Here is a 22,042-nt window from a genome sequence, read left to right as displayed (position 1 = left end):
GTTTAGTCTCTAAAGGTGACGGTTAAATTTAGTCTCTAAAGGACTTGGTTCAGATCAGATAAAGGTGGTTTGTCTTGGTTCTTCCAGGACTTGAACACCGGTCCTCCAGGTCAGAGTCCTGTGGTTTTGGACCCACCCACCACCATGACCCTCCTCCCTACGTGGATCTTGGCGCTCTGATACCGTCTACCTGCCACGGTTATGGTAAACCGCTGTTCTGATGTGAGAACAGGAACTTTGAAAGTCATAGCGGCTCATTAAGACTTCATAAAGATGATATTCTCTGAAACACCTTATGCAGAGGTGACCGCGTGCTAACACGTCAACGTCAACGTCGGAGAAGCGCCCTTTGGATGAACCCTCGGCACTCGTCGGCACACGTGGGGCATGATTAAGAAGTCTTATCAGAGAGTCATTTAGGTGAGAACAAATTGGAGGCGGAGGTTGGTATTAACGACGAGGACACGGTGAGGAGAAACACCAGGAGACTAATTAGATATGACATCCACAACCTGCGTTCAATCTGTAACGTATAACGCGGAAGCTTTGACAGGACTGACCCGGACCAAGGGCAAGAACGAGACGGAAGAAAGAAGACAGACAGTAAAGCTCGTTGTAGTGAAGAAGACTCCTCTACCCCCTAAACTACTTCTCAGTCTCTAGTCAGTTAATCCAAAACAATCTGTGTTTGTTGTTGTAATTCTCACTTCGGCCACTAGAGGCTAGACTCGATGTTCTAGCACTGGTCCTAAAGTGTGGGCCGAGCCCCCTGTTGCCCTGTAAAGGTACTGCAGGTGGTCCACACGAGTACCCCTGTGAGCTCCGTTGTGTTTCACTCGTAGATCAGTCTGGTGACGAGCGACGGAGAAAATTTGGAGCCAAGCGACCGTCCAATCAGCGTTGGTTTAGAGGCGGGTTTAAGTGACGCAACGCATGCAAATCCGACCTGATCCAGACAGCGTTAGCCCTGATTCTGTTAGCCGCTCGCTAACTCTTTTTTCTCTGGCTCCTTCTGTTGAATATGGACCGGGCTCCTGAAATTGGGCCTTTGGCTCCTAGAGGACACTTTAGCACTCGTTTAGGCTCCTAGAGGACACTTTAGCACACATTTTGACTCCTAGAGGACACTTTAGCACACATTTAGGCTCCTAGAGGGCACTTTAGCGCACGTTTATGCTCCTAGAGGGCACTTTAGCGCACGTTTAGGCTCCTAGAGGGCACTTTAGTGCACGTTTAGGCTCCTAGAGGGCACTTTAGCACACATTTAGGCTCCTAGAGGGCACTATAGCACACGTTTTGGCTCCTAGAGGACACTTTAGCACACATTTAGGCTCCTAGAGGGCACTTTAGCGCACGTTTATGCTCCTAGAGGGCACTTTAGTGCACGTTTAGGCTCCTAGAGGGCACTTTAGTGCACGTTTAGGCTCCTAGAGGGCACTTTAGCACACATTTAGGCTCCTAGAGGGCACTTTAGCGCACGTTTAGGCTCCTAGAGGGCACTTTAGTGCACGTTTAGGCTCCTAGAGGGCACTTTAGCACACATTTAGGCTCCTAGAGGGCACTATAGCACACGTTTTGGCTCCTAGAGGACACTTTAGCACACATTTAGGCTCCTAGAGGACACTTTAGCACACATTTTGGCTCCTAGAGGAGACTTTAGCACACATTTAGGCTCCTAGAGGGCACTTTAGTGCACATTTAGGCTCCTAGAGGACACTTTAGCACACATTTAGGCTCCTTGAGGGCCCTTTAGCGCACGTTTATGCTCCTAGAGGGCACTTTAGCGCACATTTAGGCTCCTAGAGGACACTTTAGCACACATTTAGGCTCCTAGAGGACACTTTAGCACACATTTAGGCTCCTAGAGGGCCCTTTAGCGCACGTTTATGCTCCTAGAGGGCACTTTAGCGCACGCTTAGGCTCCTAGAGGACACTTTAGCACACGTTTAGGCTCCTAGAGGACACTTTAGCACACATTTTAGACTCCTAGAGGACACTTTAGCACACGTTTTAGACTCCTAGAGGACACTTTAGCACACATTTAGACTCCTAGAGGGCCTCCTCCCAGCTGGACGTGCCTTACTAGATGTATGCAGCAATAAATTGTTTATCTCTTATACTTCCTATTAAAATATGAACTCTCTCAGATGGAGCTAAAAGAAAAACCTCTCATTACGATGTTCAAACTTGACACTTTGACTGTTTTTGGACGGTAAACGGTTGAGCCCAAAACTGAGAAAAAAGATCCAGGGGACATTTACACATAAATTACGCCCTTGGACTACGACCTTGAGCTCCCTCTCCTCCCATGATTCTTACGGTCTTATAGTCTCACGTCACACGGTCTGAAGCAGCTGCAGCATGGAGTTCCTCTCTGGGTTAAAGCTTGTGTGAACCCTCGGGGGAAACCCTGGAGTTTACCACCACAAACGGCGTCACGCTGCTGTACACGAGGCAGCGAGCAGCAGCAGAGGTGGAGGAGCAGGGAGACGGGAGGGACAGATGGCTTCAGACGAAAAGGGGAGGGTGAGGGGAGGGGGGGGGGTTACAGTATGTCCCCAATTCATTTGAACCGCAGCCCGAATCCCAAATGATGCTCCGGTTCAAATTTCAAAGACGCTGCAGCAGCTTGAACGTGGAGCCTGTGAGGGAACGAAGGTTTCAGTGGGAGCGCAGACGTGCGAATCAAAGTCGGCTTCAACTACTACAAACTTGTCTGTTCAGAGCTGCTCTGAACTCGACCTGATCACAGCAACAACATGCCACACGTGAGTGACGAGCCCAGGAGTTTGACTAGGCCTGGCCCAAAGCGACCAGCAGCGGGAAAGAACAACAACAACAATGACGACGCCCTGCATGAGCGTCACAATGCTTTAATTGTTGCTCATCCTCTGCTCTCGGTCTAAACTCAACCAGAAGGAACAAATGATGGAATATAGATAGGTATAGATACATCAGCCCGAGCAACTAACTATTTCCTCCATCTATGGTTTTGATTCGTCTCTGCTGCTGCTAATGCTAACGGTTGTCTGCGGACCGACACTCTCTCAGCTTCAGGAACGGACTTTTATTTCCTGGACAATGACACGGAAACGACTCACGGTCGAGCACAGCACTCGTTAGGCAAAGCTTCATGGAGGAAAATTAGCAAGTTAGCTTAGCCTTCGAGCTAAGGTCGCTAGTTATAAGCATTAAACAAAATAAACCCTCTGTAACGCATTTGGTTACATGTAAAACTGTGACCAGCTTCCTGAACATGACATCGAGATAACCGCATTATTACATTACATCGTTTACACAGTTTCAGGCTATAACGCTGCGCTCCGTGTAACAAACCTACCGTGGGCTCAATCCTCGCACACGGGCACTATGTTTCGTCACAGAGGAGAGCCCTGCTAAGCAGTGAGCGTCCGTTATGGATGAATAGAGATAAATATGATTGTCGGTCAGCCCTGTCGCCTCACAACAAGAGGGTTCCTGGTTCAAATCCTGCTTAGGGCCCTTCTGTGTGGAGTTTGCATGTTGTCCCCGTGTCTGCGTGGGTTTTCTCCGGGTTCTCCGGTTTCCTCCCACAGTCCAAAGACGTGCAGGTGTTGGGTTCATTGATGACTCTAAATCACCCGTAGGTGTGAATGGTTGTCTGTCTCTGTTCGTTTCTATGTGCCCTGTGATAGACTGGCGTCCTGTCCAGGGTGTTCCCCGCCTCACGCCCGATGTCAGCTGGGATCGGCTCCAGCACCCCCGCGACCCCGACAGGGACAAGTGGCTGAAGCTGAATGATGATGATGATTGGCTGTCAGTGTGGAAGTGGAATCATTAGCAAAACTGTGTTACACGAACTACTTCTTCTTCTTCTGCGGTGCAGCTGGCATCCACTTACAGGTGCGTTGCTGCCACCGGCCGTACTGGAGTGTGACATGCACAGATGGCCAGTCCGCCCCTGGACAGGCCTGCAGAATGAGTCCCATCTAGACTCTGCCGTCCTTGTCAGCGCGGTTATTACGACCGTGAATCAACAGATGCCCTGAGAGCGGAAGCAGACGGGGCCCGAGGATGTGGATTTGCAGAGGAGCAGGAGATCAGTCGCTGAGGGAACGCTGGGAAGTCAAAAACTTGTATGACTGATACCGTACAGAACATCTTAATCTGCTCTGAGTAACAGCGAGACACTGGGATAAGCTGCATGATCTCAGGAATCTTCTCAGCTCAGTCGAGCATGTGGGCACGCTCATGCATAAATCCAGGTCTTAATACACCGCTACACACACACACACACACACACACACACACACACACAAACATCTGAGTGGCACAGCCTGAGGGAGGATGAGATGTGAATGGTGCTCTTGGGTAGACTGGGTCAGTGCAGCGGTGAAACTGTACAAACATGGAGAATGTGAATGAATCAAAGTATGAATGAGAACAAGGTGTTTGGAGAGTGTTAAACAAAACAACACGAGGCACGAAAACACAGCTCTAAGGTGACTGTAGCGCCCCCTAGAGGCTGCAGTGGCTGTCACACCCAACCAGATGTTGGTATGGGGACCCCAGATTTATGGAAACTCTCGAAAAAACCGTGCAAGACTTTCCTCCTGACGACCTCTAGAGCTCAACAACGCCAACCTTTTAACGCCTTCAGTTTTACGCAGACTATTTCCTCCACTGGCAGAAATTCCTTTATGATAAAGTGTTTTAAGCCGAACCAACCAGCTACGAGATGAATCATGAGTTGATTCAGCGCAAACACAAACAGAAGGAAAAGGCAAAGAGACTGCGTACGTATCCGACCGTAGAGTTCAGTTGGCATACAGCGACGTTAAGCTCAGGATTGTGGGTAACGCAGAACGCCTCCACAATCTGGTAAGTTTGCATAACCACACAGCTCTACACCGACCTCAACCGTTCAAGATCGACGCCTTACCTTCACTGTCTCACAAGACTTTAGCAAAGCTCCGGTTACCATAGAGACATGGCGTTGGACCAATCTCCGACCCACAGTCCCAAATTAACGTTTTTACCCCCGGTTAAGGTCGCAGGTAGATGAAAGTCCACCGGACAAGCATTTTTACCAGTCAAAAACATGAAACATGAAGCATTTTTGTGTCTCGTAGCAGGTCGCCTAATGTTTTGGGGTGCCAGCTGGCATTGACTCCGATATTTTAATGTTCTTTATTAAGGTCAAACCCTACATGGATAAATGATTCAGCCCTAAACACTGTCGCAAACCCACTTATACACAGCATTAAATCAGAGAAAACTATACAAAATGGCGTCAAAAAGAAGCAAATTCAACACAAAATGAACTCAAAGACGCACAAAGTGGCCTTGGAGAGACACAAAATCCCAAAAAACTACACAAAATTACCTCAGAAAGACACAAAATGCCCAAAAACCAAACACACAATAACCAAATATGACACAAAAATGGGAATAAGATGTATAACTACAGAGAGACACTTACAACAGCAACAACACGAAGGATGGAGGGACAGAGAACAACCTTCTGCAGTGTGAAATGAGCATTTAACGTTTATTTTACGACAGAAATATGCTGTTTAAATGTCTTAAGGCGCCCTCCCACTGTGCCTCGGTCCCGTGCCCCGTGCTTTAGGGTCCTTGTCCCCCCCTCCAGGCCCGTTTGTACTCACACTACCTGGGCCTCGGAGAATGCTTCTTGCTGCCTATACGTCATCACGCCGTAACACGTCACACGCATTGATGACGTCATGGCGATGCGTGGCTTTGTTTCCAGATCTTTCCGTAGACCTCAGAGTTTTTGTGCGTCTTGTCGACTGTTTTTGAATCTTTTCATCGACCAAATCTGCAGTAAACACTCCACCTCCGCATCACACCAACGTGAACCTTTCACCGCCATTGTTTGAAATGTCCGCGCATGGTCCCTCCTTCTTTTTTCTACGTCCCAACAGGCGCACAGGAAATGACCTCAGAACCGCCGTGCGCACGCTCGTGCTCGTACATGTGCAAACGTGCTTTACTAAAGCCCACCTCTCCCAAACGGGCTGTGGACGGCAACCGTACCGCTCCTCGACGCGGTACGGTTGCACTCACACTGGTCAAAGGAACCAGACTTTACCTGTGGAACATGCTTGGGCACGGTACAGAGGCACAGTGTGAGTGCGCCCTTACTCTATCAGGTGATGTGATTCTTCCCAAATTCACTTTCTGCTTCTATTGATTTTCAACAAAACTCGTGAAAAGTGCCGTACCCTGGTCATTACACTGATGACTCCAGGGTCTCAGATCATATTGCCACAGGCGTCGTTGTAAATGACACTGCAGCCAAAGTCACTGAGGTCCATCAGCGAGCGGCGCGGCCTCGTGTCCGTCGTCCCTCTGCGGCTGTTTGGGCATCATCACTCTGCAGGGTTTAAGCCGCTGTCACTTTCAGCGTTTTACATTCTGACTGCGAACCCTAATGAGGACTCCCCGACCTCCAGCGACTCCCCCGCCGCCCCGCTGTCCGACCATCAATCCAGACTTTGTCACTTAATCCTCCGAGGACGGAGGCTCCTGGAGAAATGCAGCGGTACCTTTGACCTTTGTTTTGCGGAGAGAGACTTTAAGTTATTCACATTCTGGAAGGATGGAAATTCCTGTTTTACTATCAGGAAAAATATAGATAGAGGGATAATTTATGAGTTGTCATGGCGACCTGGCGTTTATCTGACCAGTAAAAGTTCAGACGGGACGACTCCTGCAGCACTAATGATACAGTACATGACTGTGGGGATGATCTGACGTGCGTGTCTCCTGCCATTTAAGATCGGACAGTTAGTGTTGTTAACTTTTCAGCACTACAACAGCAACATGAAAGTGAAATTACATCAAAAAGAGATAAAAATGACCAAAAAGAATCAAAAGAATTTCTCCTCGGGGATGAATAAAGTATTATTGGTTGATTAATTGATTGAAAATGACCAGAAAAAGACACAAAATGACCAGAAAAAGACACAAAATAACCAAAAATGACACAAAATGAACACAAAGAGAAACAAAATGACCAAAAAAAGAGTCAAAATGACCAAAAAAAGACACAAAATGACAAAAAAAGACGCAAAATGACAAAAAAAAGACGCAAAATGAACAAAAAAAGACACAAAATGACAAAAAAAGACGCAGTAAATGATCAAAAAGACACAAAATGAACACAAAAAGACACAAAATGACAAAAAAAGACGCAAAATGACAAAAAAAAGACGCAAAATGAACAAAAAAAGACACAAAATGACCAGAAAAAGACACAGTAAATGATCAAAAAGACACAAAATGACAACAAAAAGACACAAAATGACCAAAAAAAGACACAAAATGACCAAAAAAAGACACAAAATGACAACAAAAAGAAACAAAATGACCAGAAAAAGACACAAAATGACCAAAAAAAGACTCAAAATAACCAAAAAAGGACACAAAATGACCAGAAAAAGACACAAAATGACCAAAAAAAGACTCAAAATAACCACAAAAAAAAGACACAAAATGACCACAAAGTCAGTTTTCTTCTCCAATGAAATGAAATATTTACGTACTAAAAACAGAACCAGGGTCAAAACATCATTGAAAGATGAATAAATATATAAATATTTGAAGACAGAGAGGAAAAGGTATGTGAAAATAATCTAAAGTTATACATCAGCATTGGCAGTGTTAGTTTCCTTCCCAGTCCAATTATTTCAAAGCTCTTTCCACTCCCAGAATACAGAAGCTCGAGCGTCTCCGCGGCGTTGTGCTCAGAATATCTGACGTCGGTGATTTGCATTCGTGCTCTGCCGCGCGGCACAACACGCGGCTCCTGGCTGCTCATGCGTCACGAGCCCAGGGTACACTGGGAATGATGATTAGCAGTCGCCTCCGTTAACCTCGGGAGGGCGCTTTAAATATTTAACAATTAACTTTGTTGACCTTCCCGCAGGTTTCCTACAGGTGTGGCGCCCATTTCAACCCCGAGTGAGCGAACCCCCCTGGGCGTGGACGGGAATTTTAAGAAGGCGATGAACTCGAGGAGAGAGTCAGGGACCCGCACTGGTGTCGTTCTACGGGTGATTAACAGAAATGACTTTTATAACAGTAATTATTAACACCACCTCCGTGTTAACTGCATCCTCAGTCTGATTTATTCTGGATTTATGGAAACACGGGGACAAACGCCCGCCGTTAAACATCACTGTCGCTCAAACGTCTTTGAAACAACACGACTTTCACATATTTTTAATGGAGGACTCATCGCTCATAACGTGGGACTAAACACAACACAAGTGCACGGACCGGCCTTTTAAAAGTAATTTACTGCATTAAGAAAAAACTGCTCTTGATTAAATGTGATTTACAGGCCAGAGAGGAAAACAGGTAGGGAACGAGTCCTGAAGAGACACAAAATGACCAGAAAAGACACAAAATGACCAAAAAAAGACACAAACTGACCAGAAAAGACACAAAATGACCAAAAAAAGACAGAAAATGACCAAAAAAAGACACACACTGACCAGAAAAGACACAAAATGACCAAAAGAAGACACAAACTGACCAAAAAAAGACACAAACTGACCAGAAAAGACACAAACTGACCAAAAAAATACATAAAATGACCACAAAATGACCAAAAAAAGACAGAAAATGACCAAAAAAAGACACACACTGACCAGAAAAGACACAAAATTACCAAAAGAAGACACAAACTGACCAAAAAAAGACACAAAATGACCAAAAAAGACACAAAATGACCACAAAATGACAAAAAAGACACAAAATGACCAAAAGAAGACACAAAATGACCAAAAAAAGACACAAAATGACCAAAAAAAGACACAAACTGACCAAAAAAGAAACAAAATCACCAAAAAAATACACAAAATGACCACAAAAAGACATAAAATGACCATAAATTAACAAAAAAGACACAAAATGACCAAAAGAACACACAAAATGACCAAAAAAAGACACAAAATGACCAAAAAAGAAACAAAATGACCAAAAAAGACACAAAATGACAAAAAAGACACAAAATTACCAAAAAAAGACAAAATTACCAAAAACGACACAAAATGACCACAAAAAGACACAAACTGACCAAAAACGACACAAAATGTGGGGGCGGAGCTGCAGTCGCTCTACCGCACCGTTGTGATGAAAAGAGAGCTGAGGAAGGCAAAGCTCTGGATCTACCCTCAGTCCTGGTTCCTACCCTCACCTGTGGTCATGAAAGCTGGGTCAGGACCCAAAGAACCAGGTCCAGGTCAGGACCCAAAGAACCAGGTCCAGGTCAGGACCCAAAGAACCAGGTCCAGGTCAGGACCCAAAGAACCAGGTCCAGGTCCAAGCGTGTGAAATGTGTTTCCTCAGGAGGGGGTCTGGAGTCTCCCTTAGAGAGAGGGGGAGAAGTTCAGCATCCGTGAGGAACTCGGAGTAGAGCCGCTGCTCCTTTGTGTTGAAAGGAGCCAGTTGAGGTGGTTCAGGATCATCTGGTCTGGATGAACCCTGGGCGCCTCCCTAGGGAGGTGTTCCAGGCACGTCCAGCTGGGAGGAGGCCTCGGGGAAGACCCAGGACCAGGTGGAGATATTAGATCTCCACACTGGCCTGGGAACGCCTCAGGATCCCCCAGTTAGAGCTGGTTAATGTGGCCCGGGAAAGGGAAGTTTGGGGTCCCCTGCTAAAGCTGCTGGCCCCGAGACCCGACCCCGGATAAGAGGCAAAAGTATGGAACATTCACGCCGCGCGCACAGAGGCAACAAACACCTCCAGAGCTTTCAGGAGGAGTAAAGGTCGTTAGTTTAGAGTTGAAGGTCAACGAGTCGATATGCATTTCAACTGGACTGTTCAAAAAATATCAGGAAGAAGCAGATTCGTGGTAACTGGAGCAGCTGTTAGGAACCCAGGGCCGTAGATGAATTTCTGAATGGGCCCACGAGCGTCAGGAGCCCCCCTGGATAAAGGCCATGTTTGAAAACGACATAATGTTTTGTTGCCTGAACCTGAAGTAACATTCGATGTGTTTGAATTCACAACAGGACTCCCGGAGCGTTGAAATGCGACGCCATCGGGTCCTTACGGGGACCGTTACCACGTGGACAGATGCTGGAAGGTGCCGCAGGTTCACCCAACCCAGAGCAGAACCTTTCTTTTTCCTGTCGGGGCTTCTTGCTTCGTTCACTTGCTAATAAATATGGCTTCCATGTCCGTGTTGGCCTTGAAAACACCATCTTCACGCAGGAGATCACCAGCCCGTGCAGGATGGAGCCGCGTGAGAGCGTCACGAATGACGGAGGAGGCGTTGGCGGTACGCTGTTAACCAGACACCAGGTGTCAGGGTCTCCAGTTCCAGTCAACGCTTTCTCAGTGAAGCGGCGAGCTGACAGCGGTCCTGTCGACCCGGCTGCTGTAATAGAGAGGCGAGCTGCACGGGACGGCGTCCTGCAGCCTGTCAATCACACGCAGACCGAGAGCTGCAGGAACTTCTTCTATCTCAGCAACAGAAATGATACGAACAGAGGAAAAAGGGTCGTCAGCAGCGTTTTATGGCGCGTTGTCGGACATCTGTCGTGCTCATTTAGCGTCTGAGCTCAAAAGACTCCTAAAGTTCGGAGACATGACACTGAGTGGATAAGGATCAGACCAACGGAGGCTGATACTGATGTGATGGTATTTACCACTCCCACGCCTCCGAACCCTGCGGAAAGCACCAGGATGTGGGGGTTATTGTTGTTGTTGTTTACCTCAGGACAGAAAAGCCTCTAATTAAACCATATCACACTCCAGGTGCTGATACAGGAAACTATCACAGCTGGGATCGGGTCGTTAGGTAATATAATCACAGCTGTGATATTGTTTTTATACAGCGAGCGCCATTTTATAGTTAACAGTAACAAGCGACGGCAGATTATGATCTGATTATTAAATCATTCATGAGCTGAGGAAGGCAAAGCTCTGGATCTACCGCTCAGTCCTGGTTCCTACCCTCACCTGTGGTCATGAAAGCTGGGTCAGGACCCAAAGAACCAGGTCCAGGTCAGGACCCAAAGAACCAGGTCCAGGTCCAAGCGTGTGAAATGTGTTTCCTCAGGAGGGGGTCTGGAGTCTCCCTTAGAGAGAGGGGGAGAAGTTCAGCATCCGTGAGGAACTCGGAGTAGAGCCGCTGCTCCTTTGTGTTGAAAGGAGCCAGTTGAGGTGGTTTAGGATCATCTGGTAAGGATGAACCCTGGGCGCCTCCCTAGGGAGGTGTTCCAGGCACGTCCAGCTGGGAGGAGGGCTCGGGGAAGACCCAGGACCAGGTGGAGAGATTAGATCTCCACACTGGCCTGGGAACGCCTCAGGATCCCCCAGTTAGAGCTGGTTAATGTGGCCCGGGAAAGGGAAGTTTGGGGTCCCCTGCTAAAGCTGCTGCCCCCGAGACCTGACCCCGGATAAGAGGCTGAAGATGAACAACTGAAATGGTTCCTGACTGTTTTGTGTTAAGCCTATAACAGATACACATAAGGACGTGATTATACATGAAACAGCAGTGATTGGGTCCAAACAGCACGCCGTACAACCGCCGCACACTAACACATGAATTCACGGACAACCAGAGTCGATAAAAACTGGAAATAGTAGAAGTTAAATACATTAGAATAAGACAAACTGAACACGCCGACTGAGAACAAGGAGAAAAAGCTTCCTCATGCTGCTGAAACACAAACGTACGAGCGAACCCTGAGGTTTGCATTGGAGTATCCACACTTCTTTACTACCCTTCGTCCTCGTCTGACAACCAGTCGTGAATTCACTCAAACATTTTCTGTGTTCATCTGTGCAGAGTCTTTAATGATCTAAGATCTAACGACCCATAATGTAATTAGCAGAACACTGAGCGTTGGGAGTCATAGGAATAAAAGTCCCCGTTGATGTTGTTCTGTATATCAGCCCTCATTAAAGGCCTCTCGTCCAATCACATCACGCAGTCAGAGCTAACCGTCGTATAAAGCAACATTTGGACCGTCGCGTGACACTAAAACTGTCCGACACTAAATAAAACATTTTTAAGTCTCCGCAAGGGGCAAAATAAATCAGTTTATAAGCAATAAAATCATTTTTAAAAAGCCAGAATCTGCAAACGGACATGGGGAGTGATGAACGTCTGCTGGGTCGACGGGGTCAAAGAGTGCCGCGGACGCCTCCTGAATGGAAACAACGAGTCAGCGGATGCTTGTGCCCGTCTGCACGTTCAGTGTTAACGGTTATAAATCATGCACTGACACTCTCACCAGACGCCACGCTGGCAGAATATTCAACCGCAGCTCGTGTCGATACATCAGAGAGGGAAGGAGAGAATAACCAAACACAGAGACCGTGACGTGTGGATGTGAGCAGGAAAACTACTTCCAAGGTCAAAATACAAAGAACATACGGATCATTCACTCACGCCTGCACTTACTACGTTACTCCATCACGTTTACGTCTAAGCACTCCCACTGTGCCTCCGTACCGTGCCCGAGCACGTTTCACGGCTAAAGTCTGGTTCCTGTGACCAGTGTGAGTGCAACCGTACCGCGCCTAGGAGCGGTACGCTTGCCGTCCACGGCCCGTTTGGGAGAGGTGGGCTTTTGTAAAGCACGTCTGCACGTGTACGAGCACGAGCGTGCGCACGTGTACGAGCTCGAGGCCTACGGTGGTTCTGAGGTCATTTCCTGTGCGCCTGTTGGGACGTAGAAAAAAGAAGGAGGGACCATGCGCGGACATTTCAAACAATGGCGGTGAAAGGTTCACGTTGGTGTGATGCGGAGGTGGAGTGTTTACTGCAGATTTGGTCGATGAAAAGATTCAAAAACAGTCGACAAGACGCACAAAAACTCCGAGGTCTACGGAAAGATCTGGAAACAAAGCCACGCATCGCCATGACGTCATCAATGCGTGTGACGTGTTACGGCGTGATGACGTATAGGCAGCAAGAAGCAGAGAGACAGTAACGTCCCTCCTGTCCAGAAAGAGCCAGACGTCTTGATGTCCGCAGTTTCTCTCTGTTCTGCACGACGGCGACGAGGACACCAGAGCAGCTCCGTCTGCGCTTGGCCACCATCGCTAAAATACCGTGACCCTAGACTTCTCCTGAGCCCCGTTTGTGCTTATGAACCTCACAGCAGCGAGGCACGAGGAAGGCACGAGGAAGGCACCCCCCCCCCCCCAAACAAGAGGTCAATAAAAACAGGGAAGCATCCGTCTGGAACTAAAAGAAGCCATCTGTCACTACGAGACGAGACTACACCTGGCTGGTGACGACTTCCAAATGTGCTAAAAAACCTCAGGCAGGGAAATGTTAAATGTGAATGATGCTGGAATCGAACAAAGGGAGCTGGCCGACGAGGAAGCTGCAACGTTTAATGCTCTTAATCAATCTCTGCCTTTCTCTCGGGTGCTTACTAACACTGTCAGCACTCAGCGAACTCCTGGCGTCGCTTTAATGCACCCGGGTCTTATCTCGTAGCCTCGTGTGTTTACTGACGCCGCCTCTCATTAGTGAGGTAAGGTGAGCGCAGCCCATCAGCCATGACGCCTGTACGACACGACCGCAGACGGAGGAAAGAACGGGACGCTGAGCCCGGTTTCTCCTCCGTCTCTGCGGCGGCTGCAGTGTCCCGTCTGCTGCAGACACTTAATAAAGCCGTGATGGGGTCGTTATGGCCTCCACCGCCGCAGCTCACCTGTGGGAGGGAGCAGGTCTCACAGCAGCACCTGAACCAGTCAGAGTAAATAACTCCGGTACTAAAGAAGTGCTGTGGACCAGGATGGACTCCGCCGCAGATGGTGCAGCAGTTAAAGTCTCCTCTCAAGGACAAACTCGGGAGTCGTTCCCTGACCATCGGACCACACACCCGCTCCACAGCCCTTCCACACTTCCACTTAGTTCAGTTCAAAGAAATGTCGTCTGAACTTAACCGTCACCTTTTGTTGTCTAAACTTAACCGTCACCTTTTGTTGCCTTAACTTTCTCATATTGTAACAGTGTAAAGTGTAATTAAGCAGGATAAACATGTGAAAAATGTAAAAAGCGTCAAACATGCAGAGATATTGAGGTACAGGATGAGAGAGAGAGAGAGAGAGAGAGAGAGAGAGAGAGAGAGAGAGAGAGAGAGAGAGAGAGAGAGAGAGAGAGAGAGAGAGAGAAGCAAAGGGCTGCGGGTCAGAATCCAGCACTCATGTTAACAAGCCCGTGCACAGATCATTTACTGTGCTGCGTTCTTCTTCACCACTGGATAAAAGTGTCGCCTCGACTTCACCGTGTTGTTCTGTACGACCACACGTCACATCCCGCTGAGAGCTGCAGCCAATCAGCAGCCGGGATTCTCTCAGGGGAGGAAACAGGGCGCTCTAGCGACTCACATGCAAATTAGGGGCGTTACGACGGTTAGACCCGCCTCACTCCGGGTATTGGACCAGAGTGGAAACGCACCTTACTTCAAAGGCCTGTTAGGGGGTTAAGAGTTGGTTCTAAGGTTCAGGTCTGAATTAGGGTTAGGTCAGTGTTAGGTAATGGGTGTGTGTGCGTGTCTGTGTGTATGCATGTGTGTGTGTGTGTGTATGTATGCGTGTGCATGTGTGCGTGTGTGTATGCGTGTGTTTGTGTGTGTGTATGCATGTGTGCGTGTGTATGCGTGTGCATGTGTGCGTGTGTGTATGCGTGCGTTTGTGTGTGTGTATGCTTGTGTGTGTGTGTGTGTGTGTATGCGTGTGTTTGTGTGTGTGCATGCGTGTGTGTGTGCATGAGTGTGTGTGTGCATAACGCTGCTGCTGTGGTTTCATGGGGGAATAAACACAATCACGTTATTACTTTTGTTCACAGAATGAGATTTCTCTTGTTCACGGTGTGGGACGTGTAAGTGAGAGCTGATCACTGAGGTTCAGATGAACATGAAGCCTTTATTTTCTTTGTGAAACATAAAAATAACAATAACAATAATAACAATCACACAGAGCATCGATCAAAGCGGCGAACAGAATCACAGGCTCGTCACATTACTGTAAACAAACAAAGGAACATAAAGGAGAAACGCTGTCGACGTAACAAAGAAGAAGAAAAGAAAGAAAAGAAAGAGAGGCGTTAGAAAGTAAAATCCATGAACACGCGCCACGTTTGAAGAAAAGACACAAAACAACAAAACAACAACAGCAGCAGAGGCGAGAAGTTTAGGGCCGGAACAAAAAGCCCATGAAAAGGCACATTTCACAACTCTACCCAAGAGTCATTACACGCACACACACACACACACGCACACACACGCACTCTTAAAGGGCCAGTTCTGATACGCTGAAGTGTGTTTTCGTCAGGTTCATCTCCACAGTCCGCGTGAGAGAGAGAAGGAAGATGACAACAAAAGTATTTGATGCTTTAAACGCCTGAAAAGATCGGTCGGTTCGAGTGTTCGATATATTTACCTCGCTGTCAGTTCACGCTAAAGATTTTCAAAGTGCTCCGTTTACCGATTAAACACGACGTGACACACTGACTGTGCACGATAACCTCGTGCGCCCACACTTAAAAACATCTGAACTGTCCCTTTAAAGTGTTTGTACTTTTCATTCACATGTTCCAGAAGAGGAGGAAAACACCAGAGACCGAGCGCGACACGAGTGTGAACACGGAAATACTGACGTCACAGAAGCTCCGCGGGTGATTTTATGACCCCACATCCGCGCACCCAACGGTGCATGAGTGGAAGTCTGACAGTACCTTTAACAACGCACACGTCACAGAACACCTTTCACTTTAAACGGCATTGATGGAAAAGCTGTCCAGCAGGAGGAGACTCCACTTAAAGCTGCATTCTCTCTAATGTCCAGCAGGAGGAGACTCCACTTAAAGCTGCATTCTCCCTAATGTCCAGCAGGAGGAGACTCCACTTAAAGCTGCATTCTCTCTAATGTCCAGCAGGAGGAGACTCCACTTAAAGCTGCATTCTCTCTAATGTCCAGCAGGAGGAGACTCCACTTAAAGCTGCATTCTCTCTAATGTCCAGCAGGAGGAGACTCCACTTAAAGCTGCATTCTCTCTAATGTCCAGCAGGAGGAGACTCCACTTAAAGCTGCATTCTCTCTAATGTCCAGCAGGAGGAGACTCCACTTAAAGCTGCATTCTCTCTAATGTCCAGCAGGAGGAGACTCCACTTAAAGCTGCGTTCTCTCTAATGTCCAGCAGGAGGAGACTCCACTTAAAGCTGCATTCTCTCTAATGTCCAGCAGGAGGAGACTCCACTTAAAGCTGCATTCTCTCTAATGTCCAGCAGGGGGAGACTCCACTTAAAGCTGCATTCTCTCTAATGTCCAGCAGGAGGAGACTCCACTTAAAGCTGCATTCTCTCTAATGTCCAGCAGGAGGAGACTCCACTTAAAGCTGCATTCTCTCTAATGTCCAGCAGGAGGAGACTCCACTTAAAGCTGCAGTCTCTCTAATGTCCAGCAGGGGGAGACTCCACTTAAAGCTGCATTCTCTCTAATGTCCAGCAGGGGGAGACTCCACTTAAAGCTGCATTCTCTCTAATGTCCAGCAGGAGGAGACTCCACTTAAAGCTGCATTCTCTCTAATGTCCAGCAGGAGGAGACGCCACTTAAAGCTGCATTCTCTCTAATGTCCAGCAGGAGGAGACTCCACTTAAAGCTGCATTCTCTCTAATGTCCAGCAGGAGGAGACTCCACTTAAAGCTGCATTCTCTCTAATGTCCAGCAGGAGGAGACTCCACTTAAAGCTGCATTCTCTCTAATGTCCAGCAGGGGGAGACTCCACTTAAAGCTGCATTCTCTCTAATGTCCAGCAGGAGGAGACTCCACTTAAAGCTGCATTCTCTCTAATGTCCAGCAGGAGGAGACTCCACTTAAAGCTGCATTCTCTCTAATGTCCAGCAGGAGGAGACTCCACTTAAAGCTGCATTCTCTCTAATGTCCAGCAGAGTTTATTTCTCAATCTTTAGTCTCAAATCTTCAATACAGATGTTCATTTAGTCAAAGATGGTCCCATTTAGAGTCAAACAGACCAGCTTTAGGGTGGGGCTACCTTGTGATTGACATGTCGCCATGCTAGCGACAGGCTAGAGGTTTAGCGATACATATCGACGGCACCGTGTACATTAAAATAACCGTGCACTCGTTTTTTGTGTTAAACCTTTTAACCGCGTGTTTTCACTTTATTAAAGTTCACTGGAACATTTTGGTCGCCTGAAAACGTCTTCATCAGTGTTCAATTGCACCTAGCTAACAATGCCAACATGTGTTGCTGATTTTCACCCAACTCTGTGTCACTGCAGGGAACAGTGATGCTCACTTATCAGCAATAGTTCGCTGGAAAATGATTCACCGGATGAAAATCATCAGTTTCCCTCTTTAGGGTTTAATGCAACCCCAAAATACTCCCCAGCTCCACCCACTGGTCCAAATACGCTCACGTCCGGTTAAAAAGAACCAAGATGGCGACAAACCCAAAATGCAAATCTCCTGGCTTCAAAACAGTCGTCCACAAACTAACGGGTGACATCACAGTAACTACGTCCATCTCTTTTATACAGACCGCGATCGTCCACAACTCAACTCTTAGTTGATTGTTTCCATAACTCTCAGCTGCAGGATGAGCTAACGTTAGCCTCATGCTAACCCCGGTAACCTATGCTCGATATCTGTGGTGTTGTTTTTTTTAAAGTTCCGGTAGTTTTGGTACCGTTGAATGTATAATTACATAATAATAATAATAAGATTGAAAAGTGATTGTTTTTTTGTACCAACCCTTTAAGATGTCACTTATAATAATGATTTATAAAAATCAGATGATCAAAATGAGGCCAGTGAACGATGAAGGTCAAAAATGAAGCCTACCAAAGTCTAATCACGAAGGCCCAACTCTGAGTACAGTGGGTAGCGTGTCGTCACTTTTGGCCACCGACGCCTTCCTCACAGCCACAACCGCACCGCCGTAGATCACTGTTATCCTGTCAGGTGTTGTAATAGATACAGTACGAGGCTGACAGAGTCATGAATGGCTGCTGAGCAGTAAAAGACGAGAGACATGCCCTGTGTGTGAACTACAGGCGCGCGTGTCTGGTGATAAACAGAGATGGAGCTCTTCCTGGAGGCATATCTATCAGCGGGTCTGTCACTGACGGAGCTTCATTGTTCACAAGGGGACGAGGAGCGTGGAGGCCGGCGCTCCCGCCGCTGAGGAATGGATGCGCGTCAGCCGTGAAAGAATGATCAACGCTGATTTGTTTGTTTGTCTGCTTCTGTTGGTTTCTCTTCCAATTTCATTACTAACGTGCGGAGACGACGAGCAGTTTAGCAACAGAACATGAGTCTGGACGTGACGGGCGCTTCTTCTTGTCACTACTCTGCTCTTTCAATTGCTTTTAATATATATTTATTGAGAACACTCTGCCCCAAAGGTCCAGAGGATCCCTTCAGCATCTTAAAGGGACAGTTCAGACGTTCTCAAGTGCAGATGGCGCCAGGCACGAAGCTAAACAACTTAACGCTGTGGACGGGGGCAGCAGATAAAGTGTAAGCTAAATCTATAGTATTTTCACAGCTTGTCTCTACGGTGAAGGGCTTTTTGTCGTTGCTGTAGCGGGAACTGCCACAGAGGAGGTTTCGAGCAGTTAGCCAAGTGTTTAAATGTTTGTGCAACCGTGAAACAGTCACTAAACGTCAAAGGTGTGCAGTTCAACATGAAGGCGGCGTTCCTTCCAGTAGGAGGTTACCTCTGGCCTTATAGTGTCTCTTCTTTGTGTGTTATCTTCATCTATTTGTTTACAAACCACTGTAAGTCTGACTCAAGCAGTTGATGCGCTGCGTGATAAAGTTGTGCTTGTGCGTAGGAGTACGTTAAGATAATGTAGCGTACATTTTTCTTTTTAAGGGTGACTAAAGTGCGTTCAGCTGCCCCCGTGTCAGCACTCCCGTCTGCTCCTCCAACCTGGTGGCGTGCTAACAGTCATCTACTGTAGGTAAAACTCTGACTATGGATAAGTACCTCACACAATAACACATCAAGAAAGCGGAACTGTCACGTTAACCCCTAACCCTTCAGTCAGTTTGGGATTTGAATAAGGAATCCTAAAATAAAGAAGCACCGGATGCAGAACCAGAACAGAACACTTGAAGTGCGAATGTGCTTCAAACAAAGTTTAAGTTGGATTGTCGAACAGAATCTGAAACCCCGAACCTTTAAACGTAGGAGATGAGGGTTTCGTCCAATAATAAGCAAGCCAACGTCACGCGACCGAGCAATGAACAAGTTACTTAACGTTGTGTCTATGCAAATCCTTGAAAACCTCAGACTATCAGGTGTTTGTTGACAAAACATCCTTTTAATAAATGGCTCTCTTAAATTCCCTTTCATTGTTGTCATGCACCGTTGCAGCTTTTGTGATGGAACAAAAACACACTTGGCATTTGGTCCCTTTTTAACAAATTTGATAAATTACTCTTAATTACATTCGACATATGCAACAAAAGTCCCATAAAAAAGGCACACTGTCCAACCAGCAGCAAGTAAGGCCTCGTGTAGGGGAACAAGACTGGCCGAACAGACGTACAGAGAGTTCTCATTTCTTGGTGTCGGTCAGGATGATGTTGGCTGTGACGAAGATGAGGCAGGAGATGGCCCACACCAAGACAAACCACACCCAAAAGGCGTGGCGGAAGGGAGACCGGTGCTTGTTGATGGCCTCCCTACCCACCACGGGCTCCAGATGGCGCCGGGAAAAATACACAAGGCAGGCTGGGATAATGTACTGGATCCCTGTGCCGGCGTAGGATCCTGTAATGCCCACCAGGGACTCCAAATTGTGGGTGCAGAAGGCCACCACGATTGGGGGCACCATGGTGATGAGGGGAAACACGACACGGTCCACCACCCACGGGTAGGTGCCTCCGTCTCGGTGGAACAGCGTCTTCCAGTTGTTGCGAAGTGTTACGGCGATGATGGGGAAGTTGGTGCTGATGGTGAAAACCGGGAACAGGCCCAGGAAGTAGCGCAGGAACGGGATATCTAACACGTGACAGTTGTCTGTGAAGTTTAGGGTGTACATGTCGTGCAGCAGCGAGCTGTCAAAGCAGAAGATGGCGGTGAACGAGAGCAGGACGTAGAAGCCCAGGATCAGCACGTAGTCCGCCAACACCAGGGTGCCCACGCGCTTCTTGTCAGAGATGGGCGTCACCAGGGAGGGCAGGGAGTGTTGACACATGAAGGAGTAGACACACACCCCAAACAGGTTGGGCACGCCGGAGAACGAGGCGACTGGTGGGCGGCCCTCACCGGTGCCTTTACCGATGCGGATAAGAGCCAAGATGATCATCATGGTGAACGCTGCAAAAAGAGAACAGAGGACATGGAATTAAGAACAAACTGGCAGTAAATTGTGCACAAAGACGACAACAATCCTGGAGTTTATCGGCAACATAACGCCTCATACAGAGAGATGCATGGATACCAACGTTTCATGAGGCTACGGAGGCTTCATTTGTTAAACTTTAAAGTTGCACACATGCACTGCAAACCTGAAGTTATCTGGATATTACTCAGAGCAGCTGTATGTGAGTACAAAGAACGGGAGTGAGCGCATGTGTGAATTAGGGCCAGCCCAGTTTTTGACCTGCAGATATTGATTAAGAGTGAATATTCTGACATTCTTTGTCGGCTGCTCCATGCGTAACGGCATTACGTGCGGCTGTAAACAGGGTCCATCTTCAATTAATCTCTCAATAACAACCTTTGACCTCTAAAGTCTAATCAGTTTGTCCCTGTGCCACATTTGATGAAAGTCCCTGCAGGGGTTCCTGGGATATCTCGTTCACAAGAATGGGACGGACAGACATGAGGTTAGAGTGATCCTGACTCTTGACCTTTCACCCCCAAAATCTAATCACTTCATGTTTGAGTCCATCAGTGCGTTTTACAGTCACAGCAGTAACCTGAATATGGTCTTTCCCTTGTTCAGGGAATAATCAGATTTACATGAGCGGGGTTAAATGGGAATATGACGCAGTAACTCTCCCTCTGCTACAGTAGGTGGCGCTCCGCCAACAGCGGGTCGGAATAAGTCTTTTTCTTCTGGTTCCTCTTTGTCTAAATCACAAACGGACGACTTTTGGACAGAAATACGACAGAAACGGGTTGTGTTTGGGACATACGAAGGAACAGACGAAGGAACAGACGAAGGAACGGACGGATGAATGTACGTAGGAACGGTTGAAGGAACGGACGAAGGACTAAGGACTGGACTAGGGACTGGACTAGGACCGGGCTAAGTACCGGACGAATGAACGGACGAAGGAACAGACCAAGGAACGTAAGAAGGAACATACAAAGGAACGGACGAAGGAACGGACGGATGAATGTACGTAGGAACGGTTGAAGGAACGGACGAAGGAACGGACTAAGGAACGGACTAAGGAACGGACTAAGGAACGGATGGACGAAGGAACAGACGAAGGAACGGATGAAGGAACGGATGAGCAGACTAAGGAACGGAGAAGAAACGGACGGATGAACGGACGAAGGAACAGACGAAGGAACGTACGAAGGAACGGACTAAGGGACGGACTAAGGGACGGACGAACGGACGAAGGAACGGACGGATGAACGAACGAACGAACGAAGGGACTAAGGAACGGACGGATGAACGGACGAAGGAACAGACTAAGGGACAGACGAAGGAACGGACGGATGAATGTACGTAGGAACGGTTGAAGGAACGGACGAAGGACTAAGGACTGGACTAGGGACTGGACTAGGACCGGGCTAAGTACCGGACGAATGAACGGACGAAGGAACAGACCAAGGAACGTAAGAAGGAACATACAAAGGAACGGACGAAGGAACGGACTAAGGAACGGACTAAGGAACGGACTAAGGAACGGATGGACGAAGGAACAGACGAAGGAACGGATGAAGGAACGGATGAGCAGACTAAGGAACGGAGAAGAAACGGACGGATGAACGGACGAAGGAACAGACGAAGGAACGGACTAAGGGACGGACTAAGGGACGGACGGACGGATGAACGAACGAAC

At 47.6% G+C, this 22,042-nt stretch overlaps 1 protein-coding gene across 1 annotated transcript in view; it reads right to left on the bottom strand.

Moving 5' to 3' along the window:
- Positions 1–16,716: 16,716 nt before the first annotated feature.
- The window catches only part of tmem104 (transmembrane protein 104), a 64,484-nt gene continuing 59,158 nt past the window's right edge, over positions 16,717–22,042 (bottom strand). Inside the window, exon 10 of the mRNA XM_083930662.1 lies at positions 16,717–20,336. Within this exon, the coding sequence (XP_083786788.1) occupies positions 19,573–20,336 (764 nt within the window). The 3' untranslated portion in view covers positions 16,717–19,572. The remainder of the gene's footprint in view (positions 20,337–22,042) is intronic.

This window comes from Echiichthys vipera (assembly GCF_963691815.1).
Source record: "Echiichthys vipera genome assembly, chromosome: 17".
Classification (NCBI taxonomy): domain Eukaryota; kingdom Metazoa; phylum Chordata; class Actinopteri; order Perciformes; family Trachinidae; genus Echiichthys; species Echiichthys vipera.
This window is presented reverse-complemented; position numbering and strand designations above follow the sequence as displayed.